The sequence below is a fragment of the Camponotus vicinus genome, unplaced genomic scaffold (genome assembly GCF_025532165.1).
Source record: "Camponotus vicinus isolate PSW18456_S1 unplaced genomic scaffold, iyCamVici1.0 SCAF_6, whole genome shotgun sequence".
NCBI classification, from domain to species: Eukaryota; Metazoa; Arthropoda; class Insecta; order Hymenoptera; family Formicidae; genus Camponotus; species Camponotus vicinus.
This window is the reverse complement of record NW_028141978.1, coordinates 3,952,140-3,980,019: the sequence shown is the minus strand read 5'-3', so window position 1 is coordinate 3,980,019 and position 27,880 is coordinate 3,952,140. Positions and strand designations below refer to the sequence as shown.

Sequence of the window (27,880 nt, the reverse complement as noted above, 5' to 3'; positions counted from 1 at the left end):
GTGATTAATGACCAGCCATCAGTTATCAGCTCAGCAGTAGCGACGATATATACAAGCGTACATTGCATCACTGTATGATAGTCCGAATACTCCGATTCCGATTGCTCATAGATCAGCTGTTCGCTGTCTCAAGATATTGCGCGCGTGGCATGTGCGCTGCATGGATTGACTATAATCATTGATGTATCTTCTTCGTAGTTAAAATAATAATTTTTTTGTAAAGCTTTAGAGGTAGGTAAAGGATCTCAGCGAGAGAGAGAGTCTTGTTAGGTTATCGGCGAAATTAGAGAGCATCGTGTAAACGTAATAGTACTTGTCAATGATTACCGGATGTGGCACGTATGGATTTGATCTGACATCTTACATGTTGATGTGTCGAATGTGATCGGCACGTGTATTAAAATACAATTGACAGCGAATTTCAGTGAAGATTTATCGTGCCAAATTTTGTTAACAAAACAGTTTCTTTGTTACACTTAAAAACGCGTCTTTTTGTTTAAAATCTATCGTTTTGTTAATAAAAATGAGATTATAATATACTCGATAACATATTTTTATATAATTTCTTTTCATGTTGCAGATGGGGGTGCTCATATTTTTTTACGCACTCTTGTTATGCTCCACTCAACTTGGAGCTGACAAGATTAATAAATATGTAACAACTTTAATTAATGCCAAATGGAATGAGACACCTTTGGTTCTCGAAGCAGCTGAATATCTCAGCGATGAAAATCCAAATTACTTTTGGAAATTTATCGATGCATATTCCACAAAAATTAGTGATCTTGTAATAGGTAATATGGTTATAATTTAATTGATTTGATAAAATATATATTCTCAAGATAGTCATTTTCTCAATATTCGTAATTTACTCCAAACAGCTACAGAAAAAGAAAATTATGACTTAATTCTGGAACTGGCTAGAAAATATTTATCTGAATCAGAAATAGCAGTTTTTAAATTAGGATTGTCTTTACGTATTTATTCCGCACGTGTTGAAATGTTTTCTCAAATGGCTGTGAATAAAAACGTTTCTTTATATGACTGCAACAATGTTGTTAACATTGGTGGAACATTTACTTGTTCTTTAGAAGATATAGATAGATTATTATTAGAGCAGGTTGGTAATTTATAATTTTAAATCCCTTGTTCCAATATAATTTGCAGGATATCATTATCATGTTCTGTTCTTTCAGGATACATGGGAAACTGCAGATACATATGATGTAGACCATCGATACTTGGATACTTCAGAATCTCATAAAGCAATCATACTATACGGTCAGATCGGAACTTCTACATTCATTGATTTTCATGAAAAATTAAAAAATATAGCAGAAACAAAAAAGATCAATTATATCCTTCGTCATTATGTAAAGGTAACAATAGATAGAAATGTATCCTAGACATTTAATATATTGCAAAACAATTGCATTTTTCATATTAAAAACAATTTACAGAATAGAGCAGATAAGAAATTACGTTTATCAGGCTATGGTGTAGAGTTGCAAATGAAGTCTACAGAATACAAAGCGACAGACGATTCTGATATCAAGGATAACACAGGAAAGGACTCAGAAGTGGAAAATGAGGGCATGGAAGAAATTGAAGGAATCAACTTCACGATTTTAAAGTAAGGTGGTTAGTAAAGTACTTGCTTTGTATCTCTCTGTATAATATTTTGCATTGCATTACTATAACATATCATCTTTCTAGAAAATTATATCCTGATCAACAAGCTAAACTGGATAAAATACAAATGCATTTATTGGAAACTAGTCATGAGATTGGAGCTTTTAAAGTATGGCAGTTTCAAGAATTGAGTCATCAGGCAGCTGAAAGGATTATGAATTCCCCTTCTGCAGAAGCAATAAATGTTTTAACTGATATATCGCAGAATTTTCCTATGCAGGTATTTATTTAAAATATCCGATTCTAAACACATATGATTTAAGATAATATGATTAAGTATATACATAGTGTATATACATTACAAATTATTATTATAATATTTATGATTTAATCATATAACAATTTATGTATTTTTATATCATAGGCGAAATCTTTGATTAGAACTAAAGTGAATAGTGATATGAAGAAGGAAATGAAATTAAATCAGGAAATATTTATGGCAAGTTTGAATATACAGCCAACTGACACTGCGCTTTTTATTAATGGCTTATTTTTTGATTTGGAAGCTATTGATGTACTAACTCTTTTAGAGTCTTTGAGAAGCGAATTACGAGTAATGGAATCTCTCCATAAAATTGGTACAAGAGCTATATATTTGTATCAGTTAAATACTTCATTATTATATTTCCAAATCAAGAATTATATTTTTACAATTATTACAGGTTTTAGTAACAAAAAGATGAGTAAATTGTTAGCATTGGATTTATCTGGAAGCACCGACAATCAAAATTTTGCAATGGATATAAGAGATTCCGCGATTAATTGGATTAACGATATTGAAAATGATTCACGTTACAGTAAATGGTCACGGTCATTAACAGAATTATTACGACCAACTTTCCCTGGCATGCTCAGAAATATTAGGAGAAATTTATATAATCTAGTTAGTATTGCTGACTCTTCTAAATGATAATAATTAATATTTTGTTTTAAATACTTAATTCTATGATTTTTTTTAGGTATTAATTATTGATCCCCTAAGTGAAGATTCCATGTCACTAATAGCTCTAGCACAATCTCTTTATGCACATTCTGCTCCACTGAGAGTCGGATTTGTCTTTGTGACGAATTTTAATACATCTATAACAGGTTTAACAGATGCTAGTGTTGCAGTTAACAATGCATATCATTATTTTGCAGACAATAAAAGTCCTAAAGAGGCTTTACATTTCTTATCGGAGGTAAAACTTTATTTGATATCTTGATATCTCGCTATATTAAGAGAAAAGATGAATTTATTTTTATTTTAGTTAGGAAATTACATTGGGCCTGATGGTGCTGACATAGACGATATAAAAAAAGTTATCAGATCTAAAGATTCATCTGCCAGTATACCTTACATTCTCGGAGAAGAATCTGAATACGATGTGGGACGCCATTTAGCTAGCGATTTTATAAAACGATGTGGTTTCAAAAAATTCCCACAAGCTCTATTGAATGGTGTACCTTTGACGCCCAGTCAGATAAATACCGAATCATACGAGGAAGCAGTACTATCTAGTATTATATCGCAAACACCTGCATTACAGAAAGCAGTATATCGCGGTGAAGTAACGGAAGGGGATGACGTTCTTGATTTTCTCATGAATCAGCCAAATGTTATGCCACGGTAAATATAATTCTTTTAATTATTTCTACAAGTTACAATAAATTTATATACTATTTCACTTTTTATTTCGTATTTTAGTTTGAATGAGCGTATTTTAAAAGTGGACAAGAACGCATGGTTAAATTTAATCGGCACGATTCCTGAAGATGACAATTATACCAAGTGGAGTCCTCAAGATCTATCAACTTATTTAATGAAGAAGATGCTTTATTTCTTCGTACCACGCCGCAGTAACGTGCATCATTTATATTCCTTTTGGATTGTAACCGATTTGAGATCATTTTCTGGTAGACAATTATTACGAGAAGCACTTGAATATGTAGTATGTGATTTCAAAAATTAAACTTTATAGAATCTCCCTGTACTTTCACAGAATATATAAAGTTCTTATACTTTTCTATAGGAATCAAATACTGATGCGCGAATTAGCATTATCATTAATGAGGAAGATAACGTGAATTTAAAATCTGATATTAACAAAATTGTTCTTGCTGCATTAAATGCATTGTCACCGGAAAGAGCTATACTCTACACACGTAAAGTAATTAAAGAAGATAATGCAGCTCTCATTGCTGATGGTAGTTTTGAGATTGAAGTAAGAAACGTATTTTAAGTGATATATACATATTGAACATTATAAATCATTTCGCGTTAATAACTCGACTTTATTTCAGGATGAATCTGTAGCGGCGTTGTTGGAAAATCAAAATCCAATATTATTGTTACATCAACATTATATTAAAAATGTCTTAAACTTGGAAACGGGAGCGAGAGCAGTTTTATGCAACGGCCGTATTATTGGTCCCTTGGATAGCGGCGAAGAATTTACAAGCGAAGATTTTTCTTTATTAGAAAGATTTAGCCAAAGCACTTATGGAGATAAATTATTTATGAAATTGATCAAGGACCGAATCTTTAATGAAGATGAATACGGTATGATAATATGGTATATACAATATGTATATACAATATGTATTATTTGTAATATTTTTTCAATTATTGTAATAGAAATAATAAAATATTTATGATATTTTCTAGAAGAGGAAAATAATATCACGGATGATATGATTATGAAGATCACTTCACTCTTGGTGCCACGTCCTCAAACACGAAATCGATACGATGTTCCTTTCCATGGGGATGATCACAGGTAAAATAATTTTTCTAAAATATATATATACAGGGTGTTTCATTTTAATCCGACCAGTCGAATATCTCGAAAACCAAGCCCGGGAGAGAAAAATATTTCAGACAAAAGTTGTTTGGTTTCGAGGGGGCCATAAGATGGTGACAATGATTTGACCTTGAACAGTCATTTGAAGGTCACATAAAGGTCACCTTAAATTTCTTAAATGGAATACCCTATATATTTTTGCACATTCTTGTAGCTGACATCGAGAGCTTTCCAAAACACTATAATTAAGTACCTTTTCGTTAAGTACTTTTTGAGTTATGAGGCTTAAAATAATTTCTTAATTCTACATAAACCGTAAAATATCTAGTAAAATATTCATTTTTCGATTATCTTACCTTAATACTTTTACGTACAAAATAATGAGAGGAATCAATTGGTGTAAAGAAAACACATAGTTGTTTTGAAGAAAAAATATGTAATTTGCAATTAACAATTCCATATTTTTTCTTAAAAACAACTATGTGTTTTTTTTACACCAATTGATTCCTCTCATTATTTTGTACATAAAAGTATTAAGGTAAGATAATCGAAAAGTGAATATTTTACAAGATATTTTACGGTTTATGTAAAATTAAGAAATTATTTCAACCCTCATAACTCAAAAAGTACTTAACGAAAAGGTACTTAATTATAGTGTTTTGGAAAGCTCTCGAGATAAACTACAAGAGTGTGCAAAAATATATAGGGTGTTCCATTTTAAAAAATTGAAGTGACCTTCACGTGACCTTCAAATGACTCTTCAAGGTCAAACCAATGATACCATCTTATGGCCCCCTCGAAACCAAACAACTTTTGTCTGAAATATTTTTCTCTCCCGGGCTTGGTTTTCGAGATATTCGACTGGTCGGATTAAAATGAAACACCCTGTATAACAAAAATTTAGAATACAACACATGTGAAACTCTTGAATATTGATATTATATGTAAAAATGCTTATTTTCATTTGCAGTGTCATAAAAATTTCAGCAGCCGATTCCGATAAAGTTGCCTTCAACTTTATCGCCATTGTAGATCCGGTTTCACGTGGTGCTCAAAAATTGGGCCCAATATTGAAAACAGTACAACAAGCCTTAAATTGTAATATAAAAGTATTTTTGAACTGCTTGGATAAGAATAGCGACATGCCATTGAAGAGGTAAAGTAATATTATTTATTTATATTTATTTTCTTCATAATTTTTTCCCTCAATAATATATATTTTTTTATAACACATTGTTCTATTTCATCTTAGCTTTTACCGATTTGTGCTCGAACCTGAGTTACAATTCACAACCGAAGGAGACATCAGTGGCTCTATCGCAAAGTTCACAAAACTTCCCACTTCTTCATTACTAACACAATATATTCACGCTCCTGAAAATTGGCTGGTAGAAGTAGTCCGCAGTGTTTATGATCTAGACAACATTAAGCTGGATAACGTCGCGATTGGCGTACATAGGTATAAGAATCGAAATACAATGCAATCTTTTAGTTTCAATTTCACTGACTTTTATATGTATATTGTTTTAGTGAATTTGAATTGGAATATTTGCTGCTCGAAGGCCATTGTTTCGAAGCAGTAATGGGAAATCCACCGAGAGGCCTTCAATTCACATTAGGCACCGAGAAACAACCCGTGATGGTTGATACTATAGTAATGGCAAATTTAGGATACTTCCAGCTCAAAGCGAATCCTGGCGAATGGGTGCTGCGACTTCGACAGGGAAGATCCGCGGAAATATACGACTTCACCACGGTCGAAGGACAGGACGTTATTCAAAACGGCAATGATGTGAAAGTTCTAATAAGCTCTTTAAGAAGTCACGTGCTGAAAGTCAAGGTATCCAAGAAGCCAGACAAGGCGAGACTCGATCTTTTATCGGACGATGAGAAGGATTCCGGATTGTGGAACTCTATTTCTAGGTACGTTTAACTCACTTGAACTATTTTTGTATTCCACATTTCCTAATGCTGGGTGTTAGTACTTAATGCGTAGCATGGTGTTCTCGGTTACCTTTAAACTTAACTTTTATTTGTTCTCTCTTTTTTAGCATTGCCAAATTTTGGTAAGCTTCTCATTATGTAGTTAAGTACATCTATCATTTTCTATAAGTACATATAATTAAGTACCAAATGACAAAAAATCCAGGAAATACATATGTATTATAAAAACGAATATATTTGTGGCTTGAAATTATAACATTTGATTAATCAACGATCTTAATGTATTTTAAACTTTATTATATTAATTCATTTACATTAGCTGCTTTAATTCCAAGTCACCAATATGTATTCTAGTCTTTCGCCTGCTGTCCTATTAATTAACTTAACATATCATTCTCTCCTTTGATAATGTAATTTATATTGATTTAAAAACCTAATCGCGTGATTGATATCAAGTAGCTAAACTATTACTAATGTTTGATATATCTTACATGTACTTTGATGTACTTTCAAAACTAGGACGTTTACCGCAACAGACGAAAACGAAGATCAAGATGAAAAATTAAATATCTTCTCTCTTGCTTCTGGCCATTTATACGAAAGATTTCTGAAGATCATGATGCTGAGTGTTATTAAGCATACCAAGACGCCAGTGAAGTTTTGGTTCTTAAAGAATTACCTTTCACCAACTGTAAAAGTAAGTGACTAACGACATATAGCAGAGTGAAACATGTATATCTATATATATTTTTATAAATAATAATACTAATTATGAAAATAATTATCAAAATCTTTTTCATGACATAGGATTTTTTGCCACATATGGCTAATGAATATGGTTTTGAATACGAACTTGTTCAATACAAATGGCCTCGTTGGCTTCATCAACAAACCGAGAAACAGAGAACTATTTGGGGATACAAGATTTTGTTCCTCGACGTGTTATTCCCGTTGAACGTTAAAAAAATAATATTCGTTGATGCTGATCAGGTACACATAATATAAGCACAATTCAAACACATTTTAAAAAAATTGTAAAGATATAAATATTTGTTGTATAAAATTGCTTTACACATAGTCGTTTTTATACAGGTGGTAAGAGCAGATTTGAAGGAACTAGCAACCTTGGATCTCGGCGGTGCGCCATATGCATATACACCGTTCTGTGATAGTAGAACTGAAATGGATGGATTCCGGTTTTGGAAACAAGGATATTGGAGAAATCATTTACAAGGACGGGCTTATCACATTAGTGCGTTATACGTAGTGGATCTCAAACGGTTCCGTCGTATCGCAGCCGGAGATAGATTGCGAGGACAGTATCAAGCATTGAGTCAAGATCCAAACAGCTTATCAAATCTTGATCAGGTACATAAAACGAATGATTTTAATATTTATAAAAATATAAAAAGAAGATAATAGATTATATTTTTATTAATTATTCCAAAATATCGTTATGATTTTTTTGCACTTGTAAAATAATCGATAATCAATCTTAGGATCTCCCAAATAATATGATTCATCAAGTGGCTATCAAGACATTACCACAGGAATGGCTGTGGTGTGAAACATGGTGTGATGATGCATCCAAGCGATATGCTAAAACCATAGATCTAGTATGTATTTTCATTTATATATCAATATATGATGATGAATGATAATGAATTATATTTTTATATTTACTCAAATACTTCTTTTTTTTCTTTTTAGTGCAATAATCCAATGACTAAAGAAGCTAAATTACAAGCAGCTATGCGTATTTTGCCCGAATGGGTGGGTTATGACGAAGAAATTAAAGCTCTACAACAAAAAGTAGAGAATGCAAATAGACAAACGGAAAAAGAGAGTGGTACGTTTTTATATGTGTATGTATTTGTACTTTTTTCCACGAAAATTTTACATTTATTTTTTATTGCAGAAATTGTTGATGATGTCTCGAAACATGAAGAATTGTAAATTAAATTTGTGTATAATTTATGAAAAAATTTTATAAAATTCTATAGGAAATTCAAAAAAAGAAATTTCCATTTGCAATAGATTAATAAGTATTGATAACATTTTCCATATTTCACTTTTGTAACTGATATTTGGCACTTTTTGTGTAAATACTTGCCATCAGTACTCGTATAAACTCTCAGAAACAATTCGAAGCCGAAGGGGTTTTTGTTACTCTTGTTCTTATAGATCCATATTTTGTATAATCATAAATTATGGATTTTATGAAATGCGTCTTATAATGAATAAGGTTACTACTTCTTCAAGACAAGATTTATTCGATTCAGAAGCGAAAACTCGATAAAATCCGAAATAATTAATAATTGTTGAGAGTTTACAGTATTCTTCTGGTTATTTATGAACGTGCACGTTCAATTCATTATTAAGCCAATGTGATTTATAATTGTCTACTACGATAGTTATAAGGAATAAACTTGTAACATTTGTAAAATATTTTTGATATTTCCCTTTTATATAATAGATGTAGAGAAAGAGAAAATTTAAAAACAGCCAAAGGAACTATCAAAACTTAATAGATACATTGTGGGCGCGACATATGTACGAGTAAATCTATTCGTAGATAATATTCGATCGTAGGAAATACTCAATTCCATTATTAATGATGAGTTTTTTACAATAGTCTACATTTTTCGACACAGATCATTTCACGCGCTAATGACGATTGTTCTTTTCAAAAGAATTTATTTTGGCCGCGGCGACGAAGCGAATCAGAGCGAAGCGAACGAAGAAATTCGAAAAACATTCCAATTGATAATCTAATAATTCTCGATCTCGATCATATCGATCTGGAAACTTTAAAACAACGATGCGACAACCGACTTGAAATTATTTCGTCTTATCTTTCACGATCATTCGATCGGAGATCAAACATATGCCGATAGCGCAAAATAAAAATCAATTTTTTGCAATAAAAAATCTGTTATATCTATTATAATCTCTTATATTTTGCTCGATTCTCTGAATCGACAAACGCGTGAAATTGGAACGATGCAAATCGATCATCTTGCATCGTCTGTATCAAATCAAAGAGAAACGCCTTTGTTAAACGGATAGAAGATAATCATTAAACGGACACCGATCCGGGTCATCGTCGTGTCTTGCGCGCGCGTCGTCCGCCTCTCTCGCCCGCGTTCATAATATTTATATGTAAACACGTCAGGAGAGAGCCAAGCACGCACATCTAATGACATCTCCCGACGCATCGTAATCCCCGCGCTGTCGCGGATTTGCCGCCGATCAACTTGGCTCCTCTCAGCTTCGCCTCTGTCAATTGTCCGCGCGCCCGCATCGTTCGCGCTCCTCCTCGCCGACAGTCCGCCTCATAACTTCATTCAGGGCGATATGGAAAACAGCGGAAATAGTTCTGTGGAATTAGAGACTGTCGAGCGAAACAACAAAGCCAATGAGTAAGTCACGCTTCGATAATAATGTTGTGTTATTGTTATTATACAACAAAAGAATCACTTTATTCCTCTTATTTGACAGAGTTTTACACGTACATTTTATGAGTATTTTTATAAATATGCTTCGCGATGAAGTAATGGTTTAATTTAAATATAAGTTTAAATTCAAATAATTTAAATAACACACTTGTGTCACAAATAAAGAAAAAATTAAATAGGAAAGAATACATGCAAATATTTAAATCTTCTGTCAAATTCTTCTGTAGTTTGGAAGAAATTGAAAGTTTAATTTTGCAGAAAAGAAAATCGTCTGAAATTGATAGAATAAAATAAATAAATTCGTTTTTTTATCAAGTTTTGTGCGGTATCAAAGATATTCCAATAATTCATCTGTGATTAATACTTCATCTATAATTACAACTATTTTATAAATTATGGAATATCAATCAACTTCTTCTTGGCAAAAAAAAAATATGATAAATAGAAAACAATTTTGTTTGTCAACTAATTGTTGTCAGGAATTTGTTAATATTTATAATAATTTAGCTTGAAATTAATATTCTAATTATTACGATCATAATATAATATTATAATCATAATACAAAAATATAGTATATTTAAAAATTTTGAATTGCGCACATTAAATTGTTCACGTCAGGGACACGCAAACCTTTAAATATTCCATGATCATTTTATAACGTTTTTTATCATAATGCATGATCGTGTTTATATTTTATTTATTTTGTGAGATAAAAGGGAGGGAAAGATTATTCTTTAATAAATATTATTTTCTTTTTGATTGACACTTTGACGACATTTTTCACGGTTCCGTATAAACGTAAAAATATAGTCCCAAGTATCCAATTGTGTTACACGAAACCCTACTCCTACCTCGCGATATATATTGCTGAAAGAATTACAAAATACTGTCGCTACTAGTAGGAACCGATAGTTTCGTTTCAGCACCGGAATGTCGATCACTACGAAAATGGATTTGGGTTGCATCATCGACGAGTAAATAATAAATTTAATATATTATTTTTTTTAATATTATATATTACACTCTTATACTTTATTATATAATACTTATTCGTAATACTTTCTTATATTTTCTTTTTTAAAAATTCTTTACAATTTAAAAAAAAATTGATTAATTACGTTCTTCCACTTTTTCATATTTGTGAAAAATTTTATTCCGACAAATAATTTAAACTTAATTTCAATAAACTAATGATGATTTTAATTCAATGATGATTTCAATTGAATAAAAACATGTCGCAATTTCAAAATATATAATTTTGTTGTATTTGAAAATTTATTTAATAATTCGTAGATCATATATCATACTCAAAAGCAAGACTTCCGTATTATATTGTATTGACTTCCGTGTCTTTCACGTATTTAAATTATCAACAAAACGATAACAAAGTGAAGATTTATGAAGGTGAAGATTAAAGATAATCCATAAATATATTTCATAGAGCTTAATTATGTCATTGATGTTCATTTTTCTTATTATTTTACTTAATTACATGTATTTGCATATGTAATTACTTATGATTGTGTAACGTTAAACCGTGTTCGAAAATTTTGTAATGAATGAATAATTTTTAATATCTCATATTTATATCATGCATATTTAAAATTATGGTTATTTAATTTTTATGTTATATTTAAAACATACAGATATATATATATGATATATACTTTCATATATATACTTTAATAATATAACTAAAACTTCAAAAGTACATTTTTAGTACTATTAGATTTGTTTTAATTTAATTTGTTTTAATTTAATTGCTATTTCTCTTAATTTGTTTTATTAGAATTATAAATGAAAAGAAGAAAAAATGTACTTTTGTTTTAAGTTTTTTAAAATTTTATTTTGAATTTCTCTTCGTTTGTCTCTCTTCCATACAGATGTTACATCGAAAATTTAATATCTCAGAAAAAAAGCAATTATATTGTATATTGTATATAATATATTTAGCATAATATATTCATATAAAGAGCATATATATTTTTTTAAGAATATTTGTTTTATTTAAACTAATTATTTATTTTATTTATTCGTATAAATTCATTATTCTTTTCTCCGTATAATTATATCTTTTTTTAAAAATTTGAAAATACTACGCCAATTCTTAACATCTTTATCGAAAGTTTTTCTATCTCAGCATTTCCGTATTTCTGTCCCATAAGATTATTAATTTATTATCATAGATAAAAATTGCTGGCGATACTTAAATATTCATTTTGAGAATTTTAAAATCAGCTCTTTAGAAATCGATCACGTTAATCAGAGTATCCGCTGTTAAAATGCGCGGTTGCATCCCATTCAAGAGATACTCTGCTTAACTCGCTTCCACGAGCAATCAGCACGCGTATAACGATTTCTGAATCAACGTGTTGTTTGTGCAACACGTGCGCCGACAGTGCCTCTCTTCCTGGCTGTAGAAAGTTATGTGGCGAACGTTTCGCGTTCGTTTCACGTTCGCCATTCGTTCAGTCTCGATCCGTGATCCACGGTATGTTCGGTGATCACTGATTTGTCTTATTCGCTCGAGGTTTAATGGATTAATTTCTCGCCTTAGTATTATCGTATAGTATTGGTGATCTCTTGTAGAGAGAAATATATTACCGATCTTCAAGGGAAGATTGTTCTCTTTATAAAATCGTGAAAGAAGAAACGCGAGCGACAATTCGCGCTGGACGATCGATCACTGATACTGCGGAAGGCTGGATGAGCAACTTTTTAAAAATCCCGGTTCCAAATATCTCGAATTTGAGATTCTCGAATGAATATGACAAGACAAGTATCAGAAATAACTCGATTATTGTTCAAGATGTCAGTGCGTGAGAGAGAAAGAGAGATAAATGACAATCGATCGCACGTGCTCGCCGATAAATCGTATGAATAAATCGCGCGATTCTTAAATTCATTGCGGACCTAATAAACTGCATTCGATTTATTTATTGATATGCAAATGACGAATATGGATTCAAGAATATTGAAGCGTTAAATTTAAGATTCGCGTTTCGAAATGTATCAGTGAATGTGTGTAAAATCTTCAAGCTCCGAGATTATTTTCAAATATTTCAAAGACAACACATAAGAAGAAAGATCTTCATTTAAAAAGCAGTTATTTTTTATAGCCATGTAGGCATATTTTCGAATTATTTCTTCAAGCAAGACATCATTTAGCGTTATAAGGCATCCAAACATTATATGTACTATATCTCGAATTTCAAATGTGGGACGAAGTCACGATTGTAACGAGACATATCTTCATCAAACGGAGACAGAAAAAAATAGACAGAGAAAGACAAAAAGAGTAGAGATAGAAAGGAAGTGAGAGAGGGACGCATCATTGAGTGGGAGGAAGTTTGCGATAAAGACAGACTAACTGAGAGGAAAAGCAGAGAGATCGAGAAGGTAGAAATATCAGAAAGAGAGAGAAAGAGAAACAGAGGTGGAGTGAGAGGTCTCTCGATGTTAATCGTTTTATCTGTTGGACGAAGGGGCCCCGAGCAGGACGTGGATCCTCTTCCAACGGACATGTCGTGCTTGGACTCTCGTTATTCGCATTTGACGAGTGACACGTGTTCACCACTCGCGTCTTTACGATCCGAGGGACGACAGCACGACGACATTACAAGACTTCGCTGATTACAACACGTCGCTTCATTCCTCGTTGTCATCGCCTCCATCCGCGTTTCTTCTCATCTTCTTTTTTTTTGGCGCTTGGCATTCGCGAGCGACAAAATTGACGACGGATTATCCGAGGAAGAATTGTGACGACGTTGCGCGATTGTTGGTGACCGACCGCGAGCTGACTGGATTCACGATCTCTTCAGCTTTGTTCGATCATGGACGACGAAAAGATCAAGCTGTGAGTTCTTTTTGTGTATCTGTCTTCGTTATTTTCATTGTGCGTGGCAGGCGAAAGACGTTGTCTCATGATTGAAAAAGCGAAAAAATCGACACAAAATCGATGCAAAATTGCACGAAATTATGGAGACTATTATTTAATTTCGAAATGTGATCTGTACAACGCGATAATATGTTAATTCGTTCAATTTCGGAGCCGTATTTGATATCTGTGGATATACTTGGATTAGTCACGTGCCTAATTGTTCCCTCGGTGCTCCGTGAATTAAATTTTGAGATTTTTAGAAGAAAATTGAAGAGATTTCTCTGTTAAAATTTTGTGAGTGGTGTGCAATCGATTGAAGTGGTTTTTGGAAAATTAATCAATTGATCTCTTCAGAGTCATGTCCCACTCATTTCCCATGCTTTGATCCTTTATGGAGTGCTATTTTGAAATATTTTACGCGTATATTCTCGAGAGGTACTCTCTCCTGCCCTCTCCCAAATTCTAGCAGGAAAATATATGGGACGTGATTGTGCTAATTGGAATCTATTGAAAAATAACACGAGGAGAGTTTGAGAAATTATATGCCTGCAAATATATCGTTAATCACTGCAGTTTTTCGATAACACATTATCTACGATGATTCATAAGTATCGCATGAAAGGTTTCAAGACAATTTCCTTATTTATATGCAAAGTGAAAATTATCTTAGAAGGAAAAAGCTTGAGATCCAATTATTTTCGAATTATTAACAAAATTGTCTGAATTAACGAGAGTTGTAATGTATTTTATATTTTGTACTTTGCATCTTATAGTTTTTAAATCTTATAAAATTCATGTATTTATGAAGCATATATTGCACCATGTCGAGTACAATATTGCGCAGCAGAGTTTCTTGGAATATCCGATATATATGAGAATATCTCGTTATCGAAAAAAGATTATGAGAAATATTCCTACTGTTTATCGCGATATGGCAATAGCAGCGCCGTATAATCGTTAACGAGTCATCGTTCGACGAGACCCACCTGTTGACGTGTCGTCGACGCGAGAAAGCTTCTCCCTTCGATTTCTCTTTCCTCGGGCAATGTCTCTTTGCAGATTAACAAGCGTCGGAAAGTGCCGGTGCGCTGATTGCCAAAATTACCGCAATTACTGTGCGCGGCATACAATATAGTTCTACGCAAACAACAAGGCCGCGAGAGATTCCCCTTCACTTTGCTGCACGCGCGACAGGATCTCGAACATGATGTGAGGTCGTGCAACCAGTTTAACGAGAATTAATAAAAAGAAAAAAAACGCACGGTTCTTTCCGTTAAGTCTGGTCGAGCGTAGCTGTTGTGGGACAAATTTCTCGCGCGTAAAAGTGACAGATCAGCTGTTTCGCAAAAATTGTTTATGTTTGATCCAAGATAACGTGCGATTTTTTTGTATAAAACGAGGCAATTTTTTTTACTTCACACTTCTTTTTAAATCGATTTTTATGTGAGATTCATTTCGTAATAAAATATTTCAAAATTTCTCCTATAAAATAAAATTCCGATAAGAATTGAAATATTTTATCGAATCGTGGACGAGAACGATCATCTCGTGTTGCCAACGGTAATTTTCGTGGAATTAGTTTGTTGTTCCATTTTCCCCGCGATATTTTTTTAATATATCAAACTTACAAGATATAATTGCAACGATATTTATGTCATAAAGCAGTTTAAGGATTACTATAATTCATGCAAAAATGATAAAGAGCGCAATTTTTTATGATCTCCGCCCTTTTATTCATTACAAAATATTTTCTAATATTACAAAATATTTTCTAATCTTGTAATATTGATAGACTAACCGGACCGGTTTCGAATGACCCGAAAACATTGCTTCCAGTGCCTATAACACGTAGCCTTGAAATACTTTTTGATATTCATATCTCTTTCATGAATTTATATTTATATTCATTCATTTATTAAATAATTTGAAATAAAGTAAAGGTATATTAGATTGATTAACTAAATTGATTAGGCGATTAGATGCACATTCGGTAAAAATAATATACATATATAAGATTTCTATGTATTCATCTAAGTTATTTATATCTATTTCTGAAATTATATATTAAAGAAAACATTTTCTTTAGATTTATATTTAAAAAAGTATAAATGATCTTTTAAAAAAAATATAATTTTACAAATCAGTAAGAGATATAATAAAGTGATGACAATTAAGTCATATAAATTTATTGAATAGTAGTATTTGATAAATAGATAATCTTGTTGTACTATCCTCTTTAAAGATACGCTGTCAATTAATTACGGAATAAACGATCGTTTAAAAAGTATGATCGCAATTTAATACGTTCGCGGTTCTTAGATAAAATCTTTCTTTCTCGTTGTACTATCTGTAAAACCGCATCCGTGCCACAAATTTTTTTAATTGATAATTATCGATATTATATCGGATCTATTACATCCTATAAAAATATATAAAGAAATATCTAATCCGAAGTTCAATCAGAATTGTGGATGCGATTATATTATATTGTCCACTCACCTGCAGAACTTGTTCCGCTTTAATTTTACGAGCTAATTCATCTATGTCGAACATATTAATCCAGTTAAATCGATACGTTTCATTTCATGTTAAGTACCAAGCAACACAGCATTTGCAAAGCGGATATTTTTACAACTATAATGATAATGTCTTGTCACGAAGAGGATATGTATGTCCACGTGTGTGATTGCGATTGTGCGATTCTGAGATGATCATAGGCGCGACATCGAAAAATGCACTCGCATCTGTCAAACTTTTCAGAGTAATTAATTAGAATGTTCAAAAAAGTATTCTCGTCTTCTAAACAATGCTAATGTATTTTTGATGATTTTCGATGATTTTTACATTTATCTGCATTAAATGCATTCAGATTTTATTTTTATTAAAACTGTTTGGTTTGCATTTTTAGATTTTTCGAGTCTTATTAAATGTTAAGAAATTTTTTTTAAAGAAAATTAATAACTTTATAGAATTTCTGTCACAGCTTATGTCATAGTCTTCATCAGCTATTTTTCAGTGATTTTCTATAAAATATTCCATGTCGACGCCCATGAGAGCGATTCTCTCTCAGCAAGGTTTTATTATTGTTCTTGTAGTATTATAGTATATATATATATATATATATAATATGAAACTAATATGATGTAAGATAACGACAAGTGCAACAAATGTAGCGACCGTCGTTGATTTAATATCTGGTTATATAGAAGCTCGCAGTGATAATTCATGTAAATCATTCGACCGTATAATATGATTCAAATGAACGATCTCAAGAAAATAATTTTTAATTTATTAAAGATAAATTTAATTTTTATATTAAATATAAAAATTAAATTATATATTATATTTTTAATAATTGCATGACCAATTATTTAATTATATTATTATATAATTATCTAAATTAGTTAAATTTATTAATTGTAATTGTATTTTTTAATATATACATATATATTTATTTAATTTTTTTTACTTATTAATTTTTATGAAGGATAAAAAGATTCTGCATTAATTCGCATTTTTAAAATATGAATATCTACATTGAATTTACGCAATAAAATTTTTCAATTAGTTTTAATATAAAAAAATCCAACAAAAAATAAAAAACTCCCTTAAGATTTTTAATATTGTGATATACATGAAAAAATTAAATACTAAAATATAAAAGTTAAATTACATATTAAAATAAATTTATTGTAATCCCAGAAACTGACTTAATTAATGATTTAATTAAAATAATCTATGCGTATAATAATTCAAGTATATTAATTATAAGTCATGTATATTAATTAAAAGTTTATTTAATAAAATAAGAATTATTTCTCTTCAAATCGGACTCTCTTTGTAAAATAAGAGCTAATTTTTGAATATGATAATTGCTATGACAGAGAGAGAGAGAAAGAGAGACAAATTATCTCTATCTTCTTCTTAATAACAAAATAACTATTTTGCAAAATTCATCAATTTAGTATAAAAAAGACTGTTATCTTATTGGTTTTATTTAAAAGAGTAATAAATAGTGGAATTTTCATATAACTGTAAAACTGATTATCACTTACATTGAGCGACAAGCGTGTAGGAAAAGGAAGATAAGCGGATTGAAATGGGACATGCGTATTTCAAAAGAAATTTTCATCGAGACATATTCATCACAACTCTCAAGATAAATATCTCATGCGAACCCTTGCGTTTACCCTCATGCATCTCTTCTGAATCCAAGGACTTTTAGACTACCTTGATTTAACAAGCCATCTACATAAAATCTGTATGGAAGCCATCTATATAAAAATCTGATCACGATGTAATAGGTTCGTCTAACCGAAGGACACAGTTTCGAGATCAGATAGCGTGGCCTCCATGGAGACCAAGGCTATTTTATTAAAAGAATACAAACATTGTGCAAATTTAATTCGAATCTGGACGCGAACAAAAATTTCAATTAGTAATTCGATGGTGATATGATGAGAATTATAAATCTCATACTTTAACAACTCAATCTCATTGTGAAAAAAAAATAAAACTAATTAATTATTACAATCCGCAGATCAATCTGAAAATATTTGGAAGCATCACACTATTAATTGATATATAAACGTATATATAATAATATTTTATATAAAGTTTAAATTAAATTCTGTAAATATCTTAAATTATTTAATTTAAAAAAATTAAATATATATATATATATATATATATATATATATATATAATTTAGAAAAAAAAAGAAAGAAAGAGAAAGATTCAGATCTGATTTTATTTACTTTCTTTGCGCAGTTTTTAATATAATAGTGCACAAAGCACTGTCTATCGATAATTCTTAATCGTATGATTTTGCACACGGCATCATTTACCACCATCATTGAACCACAGCCAGCGATAGAGGACTGTCTGTGAGTAAACACATGAATGATTATACACATGTTTGTGCATATAGCATTATCGATATGTAGTTGATAGATAATGGCCCTTTATAGAAAACGATAAGGACTGTAAGTCTTCTGTAATGTCACACCATGTTATTAAAGTGTAGCATTATCAAATGTGTAATATTATCAACAATACATATTATAAATTTAAATGTCTCCATCAGGTTTATTATGAAATTAAATAATTAATACAATTATATAATTAGGATAAAATCTTGATGTAATAATAAAATGAAATACTTTTTCATCTTTTTCCGATTTCTTATAAATGTTATTTATAAGAAATATTTGTGGATTTTGTGAAAAAAATCTGCCTAAATTTCAATAAAAAACTAAAAGAAAAACAAGTTAAATAAGTTGTATAGTTGTATAGTTTAATAGTTGTATACGCGAATCAAGTTTACAAGTTGTGTACGCGAGTCGCAGATTTTTAATAAATCTTTATTCTAGATTCTAATCAGCAAACGCATTATTATTTTTTTCACCAATATTTATATCGTTTCTCTTTATCACATAAGCGTGTATACAAGTTGTATCTGTATATAAATTTTATCTAAGAAAATATAAAAGGTATAAGATATCAGAGATAACTAAAAGATTACTGTGATGTGCTTCCATCATAATTTGTCAACCGGCAAATTAATTATCATCGATATCATTTCGATGTATATTGGAAAAAATTTTAATAAAAATAAAACTGACATAAAATGATGGCTGAAAGATGAAATTAATTATATTTATCAAGAAACTCAAAACAGATATTTAATTTTTCCTCATTTCTGGATCATTAATATTAATTTGTATGCAATTATTCAGTGAATACGTAATCACTTTCTTTTGTTACATAACTTGAGAGAAATAGCGGACATGCACTATTTACGCGACAAGATCAGGAAGAAAGTAACAATATCTTTTTGATAAATAAGAAATAATAATCGAAAGTGTTCCGTCTCATAATTGAAAGCGTTAAAGTAAGCAACGCACACATTTATATGAGAAAGTCGTCTATTTTTCTGCTCAAAATTCAACTTTTGATAATATTTAAATACGGAATAAAATAAGAAATAAAAATAAATTTACAATGGATTACAGGTTTAAAGACAAGGCGATTTATGGCTACGGAACAAGCATCCCGCCTAATAATAATGAAGACGAGGAGAATGAAATATCATCGCGGAAGGTGATCTTTTGCGTTCACGGAAAATTATCAGGCTGTTGCACAGTGGTGAAGGGCACTCTTGATGAAAATGCAGCTACGGATTATCAGCAGAATCCAAGTATGTTTAAAATATATTTTATTTAACAAATAGTTATGTGATGATATTTAAAAAAATTAAAAATATCAGGAAATAACAATAAAAAATAATAATAATTAATATTTATAAAAAAATATTGATTTAGCAATTGGTCTTTAAAAATAAAAAAAGTTCAAAAGTCAAAAAATTGTTTTATATGATTGCTATAGTGTGCATAAAAAATTATTCAAAAAATTATTAAAAATTGTTTTATATAATTGCGATTGTGTGCATTAAAAATTAATTAAATAAATAAAAGTTAGCAATAATTGAATATATATTGAATAATATATTATATGTAATTAATAGTTATTTTAATATATTTCATATGTTAAAGAAACTTAATGTATGCAGAGAAATTTGCATTTCTCATAATGCGCCCTTTTAAAATTGTAGCATAATATATATCTTATGCAAAATAATTGACATTTAATAATTATATATGAATTTAAATTTTTGAACTATTTTTTAAATAAATATTATTTATTTCTTTTTTCTTTTCTTATATTTTCAGTATCTCCGGAAGATCATTGTCACAGAGAAAGGAACGAGGAGATTGACAAAAAGGCCCGAAGAAAGTTATTGATTGCCAGCGTGCTTTGCGTCGTTTTCATGATAGCAGAAATAGTTGGTAATATAAAACAAAATTCCTGATGACTTTATCAAAATATAAAAGAATATTTTGTAGAATGTATTTACGAAGGCAGGCATTTAATCAAGTCATTTTATATCATTTTATCAGCGACAATTTCTTTTCTCAGGCGGAGTATTATCGAATAGTTTGGCGATAGCGACCGATGCTGCACATTTATTGACTGACTTTGCCTCGTTTATGATATCTCTCTTTTCTATCTGGGTTGCAAGTAGACCAGCCACCAGAAAAATGCCTTTTGGTTGGTATCGTGCAGAAGTAAGTAGTTTTCTTACATAAATATGAAAATGATAAATTTATATTAATATTATATATGCAATATATTATAATTGTATATACGTATATACAAAATTATTATATAATTGTATATATAACAATATTTTTATCTATATGTGACAAATTTTAAAAAAAGATATTGAATATAATCGATATTTTATGTACATTATGTATATTAGTAAATGTATATTAGTAAATTATGAATTTAATACAGATAGAGATTAGCAATAATATAAAATGTTAAAAATATTTATTCTTTATTATTGCTAATCTGTATCTAAATTAATTTCACTATCTTGAAAATATTAAAAGTACATTTTTCATACAATGTATAAAGTTAAAAATTGTTTTGATGTAATCTAAAAATATTCACGATTTATATGGATATTTATAGAAAATTTATTTATAGAAAATTTAATAAAATTTGGTCACAGTGTGTGTTTCCGTAATCTGTAACATAATATATATATTTTGCAAAAATAATAGATTATTATTATACATGAAAACTGATAAATTTTTTTATATATTAATTTAGGTTATCGGCGCGTTGACTTCGGTTTTATTAATATGGGTAGTCACTGGCATTTTATTCTACCTCGCGGTTGAAAGGATCGTTCACAAAAACTTTGAGTTGGACGCGACGGTGATGCTGATCACATCTGCAGTTGGTGTTGTGGTAAATCTAGTGTTAGTGATATTAACGATAATATTTATTTAATGCTTTGCGCAGCTTTCAATTCATAATATAATTCATAATATCACATGCACGTTTGTTTCTAAAGTTTTGATAACAATCGGAATTATAGTGTAACATCAATCGAATCATTCTTTAAACAATCATCGGTGATGTTAAAGCGAGAGTAAATAATATAAAAATCTGTCATTTTGATGAGAAATTTATGCTTTAAAAATGCTGATAATATTATGTGCCTACTAATTTGAAAGATTCGTTAAAAATGTACGCATATTTAAAGTATATCGATTGTAGTAGAATTTTCGAAACTGCACTTGTATCTCCTTTTCTTAAAGAGAGACGTATGCAATAAATAATTTGGCATTGCAGAATGGGCCTGTCGTTGCATCAACATGGCCATAGCCACGGTGGCCATAACCATGGTGGGAACAATGACCTGGAAAATGTACTCGATAATGATCTCAAAGCGGAGCAGTTGAAAAAGAATATCAATGTACGCGCCGCCTTCATTCATGTTTTAGGTGATTTTATTCAAAGTGTAGGAGTATTCATCGCCGCATTAATCATTTACTTCAAGGTATCAAATTTTCATTAATATGTAATTTATATGTAATACTTTTATAATTTTTTTACAAAAATTAAAGATTAAATCTTATTTTTCCATTATGTTATCTTTTACGATGAAAAGTTAATATTTATATGTATATGTGCAATTCGATAAATCAATTTAAATTGCAGTTTTGCAGTTTTCTCTTAAAAAATACTATTACGTAAAATACCAATTTGTTTACATTTCAGCCGACGTGGAGTTTAGTGGATCCGATATGCACGTTTCTCTTCTCCGTATTAGTTATTCTCACTACCGTAGCGATTATTAAAGACGTAGTTAACGTCCTGATGGAGGGAATTCCCAAAGGTTTCGAATATTCCCAAGTGGAAAATACGTTCATGCAAATAGATGGAGTCGTTAAGGTTCATAATCTTAGAATTTGGGCGCTCTCGCTCGACAAAACTGCCCTGTCGGCACATCTCGCTATAAGTAAGCTCTTATCTAAAAATATAATTCAATATATATATTTCTTATTTATGTATTTCACTTATGCAACTCAATTACTCTTGAGTCTTAAAATATCTTACTCTGTCAGGGGACGCTAGAAGTTTATATTTTTAGACCCCTAACATTTATATTCTTGACAAATCATTTAGCAAACCTTTAAATTTCAATATTTTCTAACTTAGAAAAAAATTTATATAAATTCTTCTTGATGAATTTCGTTGTGCAACAATATATATACATAATTATGAATATTATTCATGTCCATTTCATTTGTTATTTCGTGCCACTTATTTCTTATTAAGATGTGTAACGTTTAGGATTTAACGTAATGTTTCTTACAGAACCTGGAGCGAGTCCCCAGAATATCTTACGCACCGCCACGAGAAATATCCACGATAAATACAAATTCTTCGAGATGACGTTACAAATAGAGGAATTCAATGAACGAATGGAAAACTGTAAACAATGCAAAGCACTATCGCAATAAATCACTGTCATTATTATATGCGGTTTAGTCGTGATATAAGAGATGCGTGACTCGCATCGATGATAATTATAAAAGTCTCGTGATCATTACGACACTTCATCGAATGAGAAGGATGAGATTGTTTCACGCGAAGGCAGTATGTGTCTTCGTGCAATTACGTTGAACTCTTGTTATTTTTCTTTTGGTCTTTTAGCTTCGTGAACAAATACACGAACTCAGTCAATAACACTCGTATAACACATTACGTTTAGATGTGAATACCTTTCTTTGTTATTTGATTTAGATAAATTATAAGTAGTTCTACTTAAGCTGTATTCTTCAATTATTATAATTGCAACAATTATAATAAATATAATAATTATTATTATTATAATAAATATTATAATAATAAATATTATTAGAATAATTATTATAATAAATATTATAATAATAAATATTAATTGTTCCTCGTATTATAAATGATCGTGTTGATTACTTTCGAGATGAATATTGTAATTAATATTAGTTTAAAAATGATATGTATATCTCAATAGATGTTTATAAATATTCAAATATCTAAGGCTATAAGAGCCAGACTCAATATGTTACCACAGTAACTTGTAACTTCATAAAGAATCATTGTATATATCACAACATAGAGAGAGGAAAAAGAAACAGTAAAAATAAGAAATTTATTCTATTAAGTAAATTTTCTCTGGTTGCATAGACTCTGGTTTGTAATATAGACAGATGAATGTCTATATTGCATAATTTTTATAATCCTTGCAGGATATTTTGTATAATATATGCAAAATATTATTATATTTAATGTTAATAATTATATAATGTAGACATACGTACATTTAGTCAAAATTCTGTAATTTATTTTTAAATCTATTCGATTATTATAAAAAGAATTTTCATATTTTAATACATATGTATTCTATTAGTTCACTTGATCCTTCGTTTCACTCGATTCACTGCTCTTTTCCTATTTTTTCTTGCCTACATTATTTTATTATTAATGATCAAGAAATTATCTGTTAAAGATCACCATAGAGATATATATCCGTGTTGTTTCCTATTTATTTATCATGTGTGTAGACAAAAAGAAAATTATGAATGAATTTATATACAATGCACAAGTTAGATTAGACTAGAATTCTTACAAAATGCATTCCTCGTAATTCTTAAAATGGACCTATGAAAGAATCTTAAAATATAAAAAATTCTTCTCTAAGAAATATTTACAATTTTTATTTTATATATGTGTATATGCATATGCGTGCGTGAATATAAAGCTAAAATATTGCTTAGAGTTCGACTGAATAGATATTGGTTTTATAAATGTTGGATTTTTTGAAAAAAGAATGAAAAACAGTGCTAATCTCCTTTAGAAGAAACATTAATTTTCATTATCATTCTTAGCAAATCGCGAATGATGTAGAGTTTTCGTATAAAATTTATTAAAATCACATTTTCCCTGTATCTTATATTTAAGAAGTATGTAAGAAAAAATTACAAAGAAATTTGTGATAAATATTTCAGAAAATTAATTTTTTGGTATAATATTTCGGTTTTAATATTCCAGTTGATATGTAAAGGTGCATAATTTGTATTTGTATAATTTAATAACATATATTTAAAGTTATAAATGATAATTTATGTATATAGTAACACAATACATAATCGCAAATCAAAACAGAAATTACATTTCACAACGATTCAATAAAAGTATGTACCAGTTAGTACAAATTAATTGATAAAGTGATTCGATTGGGACCAAAAAGAAGTCCATTGGTTTTAAACATCTTGTTATTTTATACAAGATGTATAGTAAATTGCTGCAAGTAAATAAATAATTTTTTACGGAAAGGAGAAAGTATAAAAATATAAAATACAATTTTTTTGCTAATTTTCGTGCGTTTTTTAAAGACTACTAATTATAAGAAAGACTACTAATTATAAGAAAATTATTATTTTAAATTTGTAAACTATGTATTAATATTCGATTTATCGATCATTGAAATTTATCAACGCCTTTAGAATTTATATATATGCCAAAAGATCTGTATAATCTATTATCTGTATAATCGCGTGATCAGACCGAAGCTAAAAATGCTATTGATATCTAATATTATAATAAATATATAATATATATAAATGCATATACTTATATCAATAGCAATGATAAACATTGATGTAATCGAGCATAATTTTGATTCTTGTAAATGTTTTTTTTTCATTTACGATATAATAAAATAAGTATATGAGTGTAATCATTCTATGATCGGAAGTGCCATGCAAAATATCCCACGTATTCGATATAATCCACATAATCATTGATCGTATTTTCGCGAATGAGTGAAAGAAAGCAAAGGATGTGTAAACAAAGAAAAGCAGATCCGGAAAAACATCGGGCAACATACGGAGCATACATGTGCCATATATATATAATTTATATAAATTATTTATCATATTATATTATTTAAAATAGACATATTGCTCGTTTTTTTTCTTTTATCTTATAATACGTAGAATATTCCGATAACGAATTATCAATAACATGTTCAGCCTTGGTAACATAAACAGTAACGCGTTAATGTTTACATATTACGGTCTCGTCATTCGTAAGGCGACTCTCGAAGAGTAAAGCAATACATCTGAACGTGCTTGTGATTAATATGGAAACATAATTAATATTATAATTATTATAATTAATGATTATTAAACTCTTGATGTACACGAAACTATTTTGATAAATTTTTATGGAATTATTTATTATCACAAATAAAAATTAAAGTAAAGAGGATAAAAACATAAATTTCATTACAAGAGCAAATTATTTTTCTGCCATGTATTACCTGCGTAAAATTCCATGCACAGAGTATCGTATTGTCTGCAGTATATGAAAAGCTTCATCGATGAAATAATGTGATTGAATACGATTGAGATATAAGAAAAATAATATAGTACTTGTAATGAATAACGTTAATGTGGAATACATGAATATTTTGTAGTTTAGTTTCATGTAATTGAGATACGAGACTTTTATGATTACTTTAAAAATATGTCCACAAATATATCATTTAACTTCAGTAGCTGCACATTCGTCAAATGAATACTATTATGTTAAATAAATGTATCATCACACTAGCTTGTTTTGATTAATTTAATCTAACCTAACTAATTATATTATATGCTCTTCATTAAAATGTATAAAACTGTACCACTGTTACGTCGCACACTTAATACGATTAATATACTATGTAATAAAATGTACTACACTAATAATTATAAATATTATTTTTAAAAGCATGGTAAATCCACGCAACATATGCTCGTGTTTACATTCGACATCTGGAATCGATCATGAATCTTTTTACGAATACTGAATTCGTCAATGAAACTTTTCATTTTTCACGAGTTCACGAGTTCGCTAAGGAAAAAGATTCATGATCGATTTCCTGGTCAGAGGTTAGACTAGGTTAGATTAGGTTAGATCGAAAATTATGTTTGACAGTTGGCATCCCTACAAGATAGACTGCGCAAGCACTGCGCGCGCGTATACAAAGTAAATTTCAAATCGCTTCTAGCCTAACCATCTTCACGCGATCGACTTTATTTGAATTGCATTGCGTCGCATCGAATTATGATGCGGCGCCGATTTGCCCGAACGTAATTCGAGATATCGCGATGCTGTATAAACATCGAATGAACACGAATTGTCACGCAAATATGATAAATCAAATCAACTCACCGTTCACCGGCTGTTCCACAGGTCGCTCCTTCACTCGCCTCGGGATGTCCCATTGCGATCTCGATGCACACAAACTCTCACGATATCACCAACGCGAACGCGCGACACTTTATTCGGCACTCCCGATACTCGTTCGCATCCGATAATTATCATCAAGGGCGCGAAAAACGCGTCGCGACTTCGTTCCACTTTTGCGATGACGCCATCACTGAATACTGTCAAAAACAGCTGTTGCGCGCTTCCACTGACATGTTATAAAAGTCGCGCGATCATCCTTGGACACTCTCAACGCTCGTTCACTCGCGATATTCGTTTATTTACGGTTAAAAGACGCGAAAAATGCGGAGGTACGACGAACTGCGTATGACTCCGATTCACGTATGACGTAGACAACGCGGAACTAACATGGCGGCCGAACCGGTGCGCATTCGTTTCTGCGCATGGCCATTACTACGCTCAACGTTCGCGCGACTTTGATTTCTGAATTTATTGTCTACGAAATCTTGATCGAATCACAATCATTAATTAAATAAAAATTGAAACAGGGGATACATAAAAAGGGATAAGAGAATTAATTATGTTATGATCTTTCGATCATTGATGCTTATTATAATATTTCTTTAACAATATTATAATTAAATATATTTCGAACAATGCTTTAAATTTTCTCAATCCTTGTTAATTAAACAATATACAATTTAATCGAGAATCGAAATATAATGATAGGAATCCAAAATATTAAATAATCATTTTGATCGTTGCGATCTTTATGGATAATAATTATTATTTTAATACTTAGAGTCACAAATATTTCATCCGTGTTATTTTATCGATCTACTTGACAATCTAAATATAATTTGGATTATGAGAGAATAAAACAATCGAATTATAAATGCAAATAATTAGCATAATGAAAGGTTCCGTGATAAATTGTTTAATAAATAATCAATTTTAATCAATAAATTAAAATACTTCTATAATTTAATATTCCGCGTTAATG

At 30.1% G+C, this 27,880-nt stretch overlaps 2 protein-coding genes and 1 long non-coding RNA gene across 9 annotated transcripts in view; 2 read left to right on the top strand and 1 right to left on the bottom strand.

The window, feature by feature from the left end:
* The window catches only part of LOC145973514 (uncharacterized), a 106,830-nt gene extending 79,576 nt beyond the window's left edge, over window positions 1-27,254 (bottom strand). For both annotated transcript variants that reach the window (XR_014439495.1, XR_014439496.1), the window contains exon 1: window positions 26,881-27,254. This is a non-coding gene — a long non-coding RNA (uncharacterized LOC145973514). The remainder of the gene's footprint in view (window positions 1-26,880) is intronic.
* On the top strand, window positions 11-8,867 carry Uggt (UDP-glucose-glycoprotein glucosyltransferase). Of its 3 annotated transcripts, XM_083102969.1 has the most exons (24): window positions 11-231; window positions 581-794; window positions 882-1,120; window positions 1,197-1,379; window positions 1,461-1,633; window positions 1,717-1,912; window positions 2,057-2,270; window positions 2,355-2,575; window positions 2,652-2,873; window positions 2,943-3,301; window positions 3,380-3,623; window positions 3,705-3,896; window positions 3,976-4,234; window positions 4,340-4,451; window positions 5,446-5,631; window positions 5,728-5,934; window positions 6,006-6,398; window positions 6,527-6,541; window positions 6,939-7,116; window positions 7,227-7,409; window positions 7,512-7,787; window positions 7,919-8,035; window positions 8,130-8,268; window positions 8,338-8,867. In XM_083102969.1, the coding sequence occupies exons 2-24, from the start codon at window positions 581-583 to the stop codon at window positions 8,373-8,375; spliced, it is 4,560 nt and encodes a 1,519-aa protein (XP_082959095.1). In that variant the 5' UTR covers window positions 11-231; the 3' UTR covers window positions 8,376-8,867. The 3 variants fall into 3 exon arrangements, with proteins under 3 accessions (XP_082959095.1, XP_082959096.1, XP_082959097.1); XM_083102970.1 differs by lacking the exon at window positions 6,527-6,541; XM_083102971.1 differs by lacking the exons at window positions 11-231; window positions 581-794; window positions 882-1,120; window positions 1,197-1,379 and having other exon boundaries at window positions 1,506-1,641.
* LOC145973513 (proton-coupled zinc antiporter SLC30A2) lies at window positions 9,608-24,057 on the top strand. Of its 4 annotated transcripts, XM_083102979.1 has the most exons (9): window positions 12,363-13,277; window positions 13,364-13,734; window positions 19,773-19,957; window positions 20,490-20,606; window positions 20,737-20,885; window positions 21,439-21,590; window positions 21,967-22,174; window positions 22,396-22,636; window positions 22,996-24,057. In XM_083102979.1, exons 2-9 carry the CDS (start codon window positions 13,712-13,714, stop codon window positions 23,139-23,141), a joined length of 1,221 nt encoding a protein of 406 aa, XP_082959105.1. In that variant the 5' UTR covers window positions 12,363-13,277; window positions 13,364-13,711; the 3' UTR covers window positions 23,142-24,057. The 4 variants fall into 4 exon arrangements, with proteins under 4 accessions (XP_082959102.1, XP_082959103.1, XP_082959105.1 ...); XM_083102976.1 differs by lacking the exons at window positions 12,363-13,277; window positions 13,364-13,734 and adding an exon at window positions 9,608-9,841; XM_083102977.1 differs by lacking the exons at window positions 12,363-13,277; window positions 13,364-13,734 and adding an exon at window positions 10,788-10,852.
* Window positions 27,255-27,880: the final 626 nt, after the last annotated feature.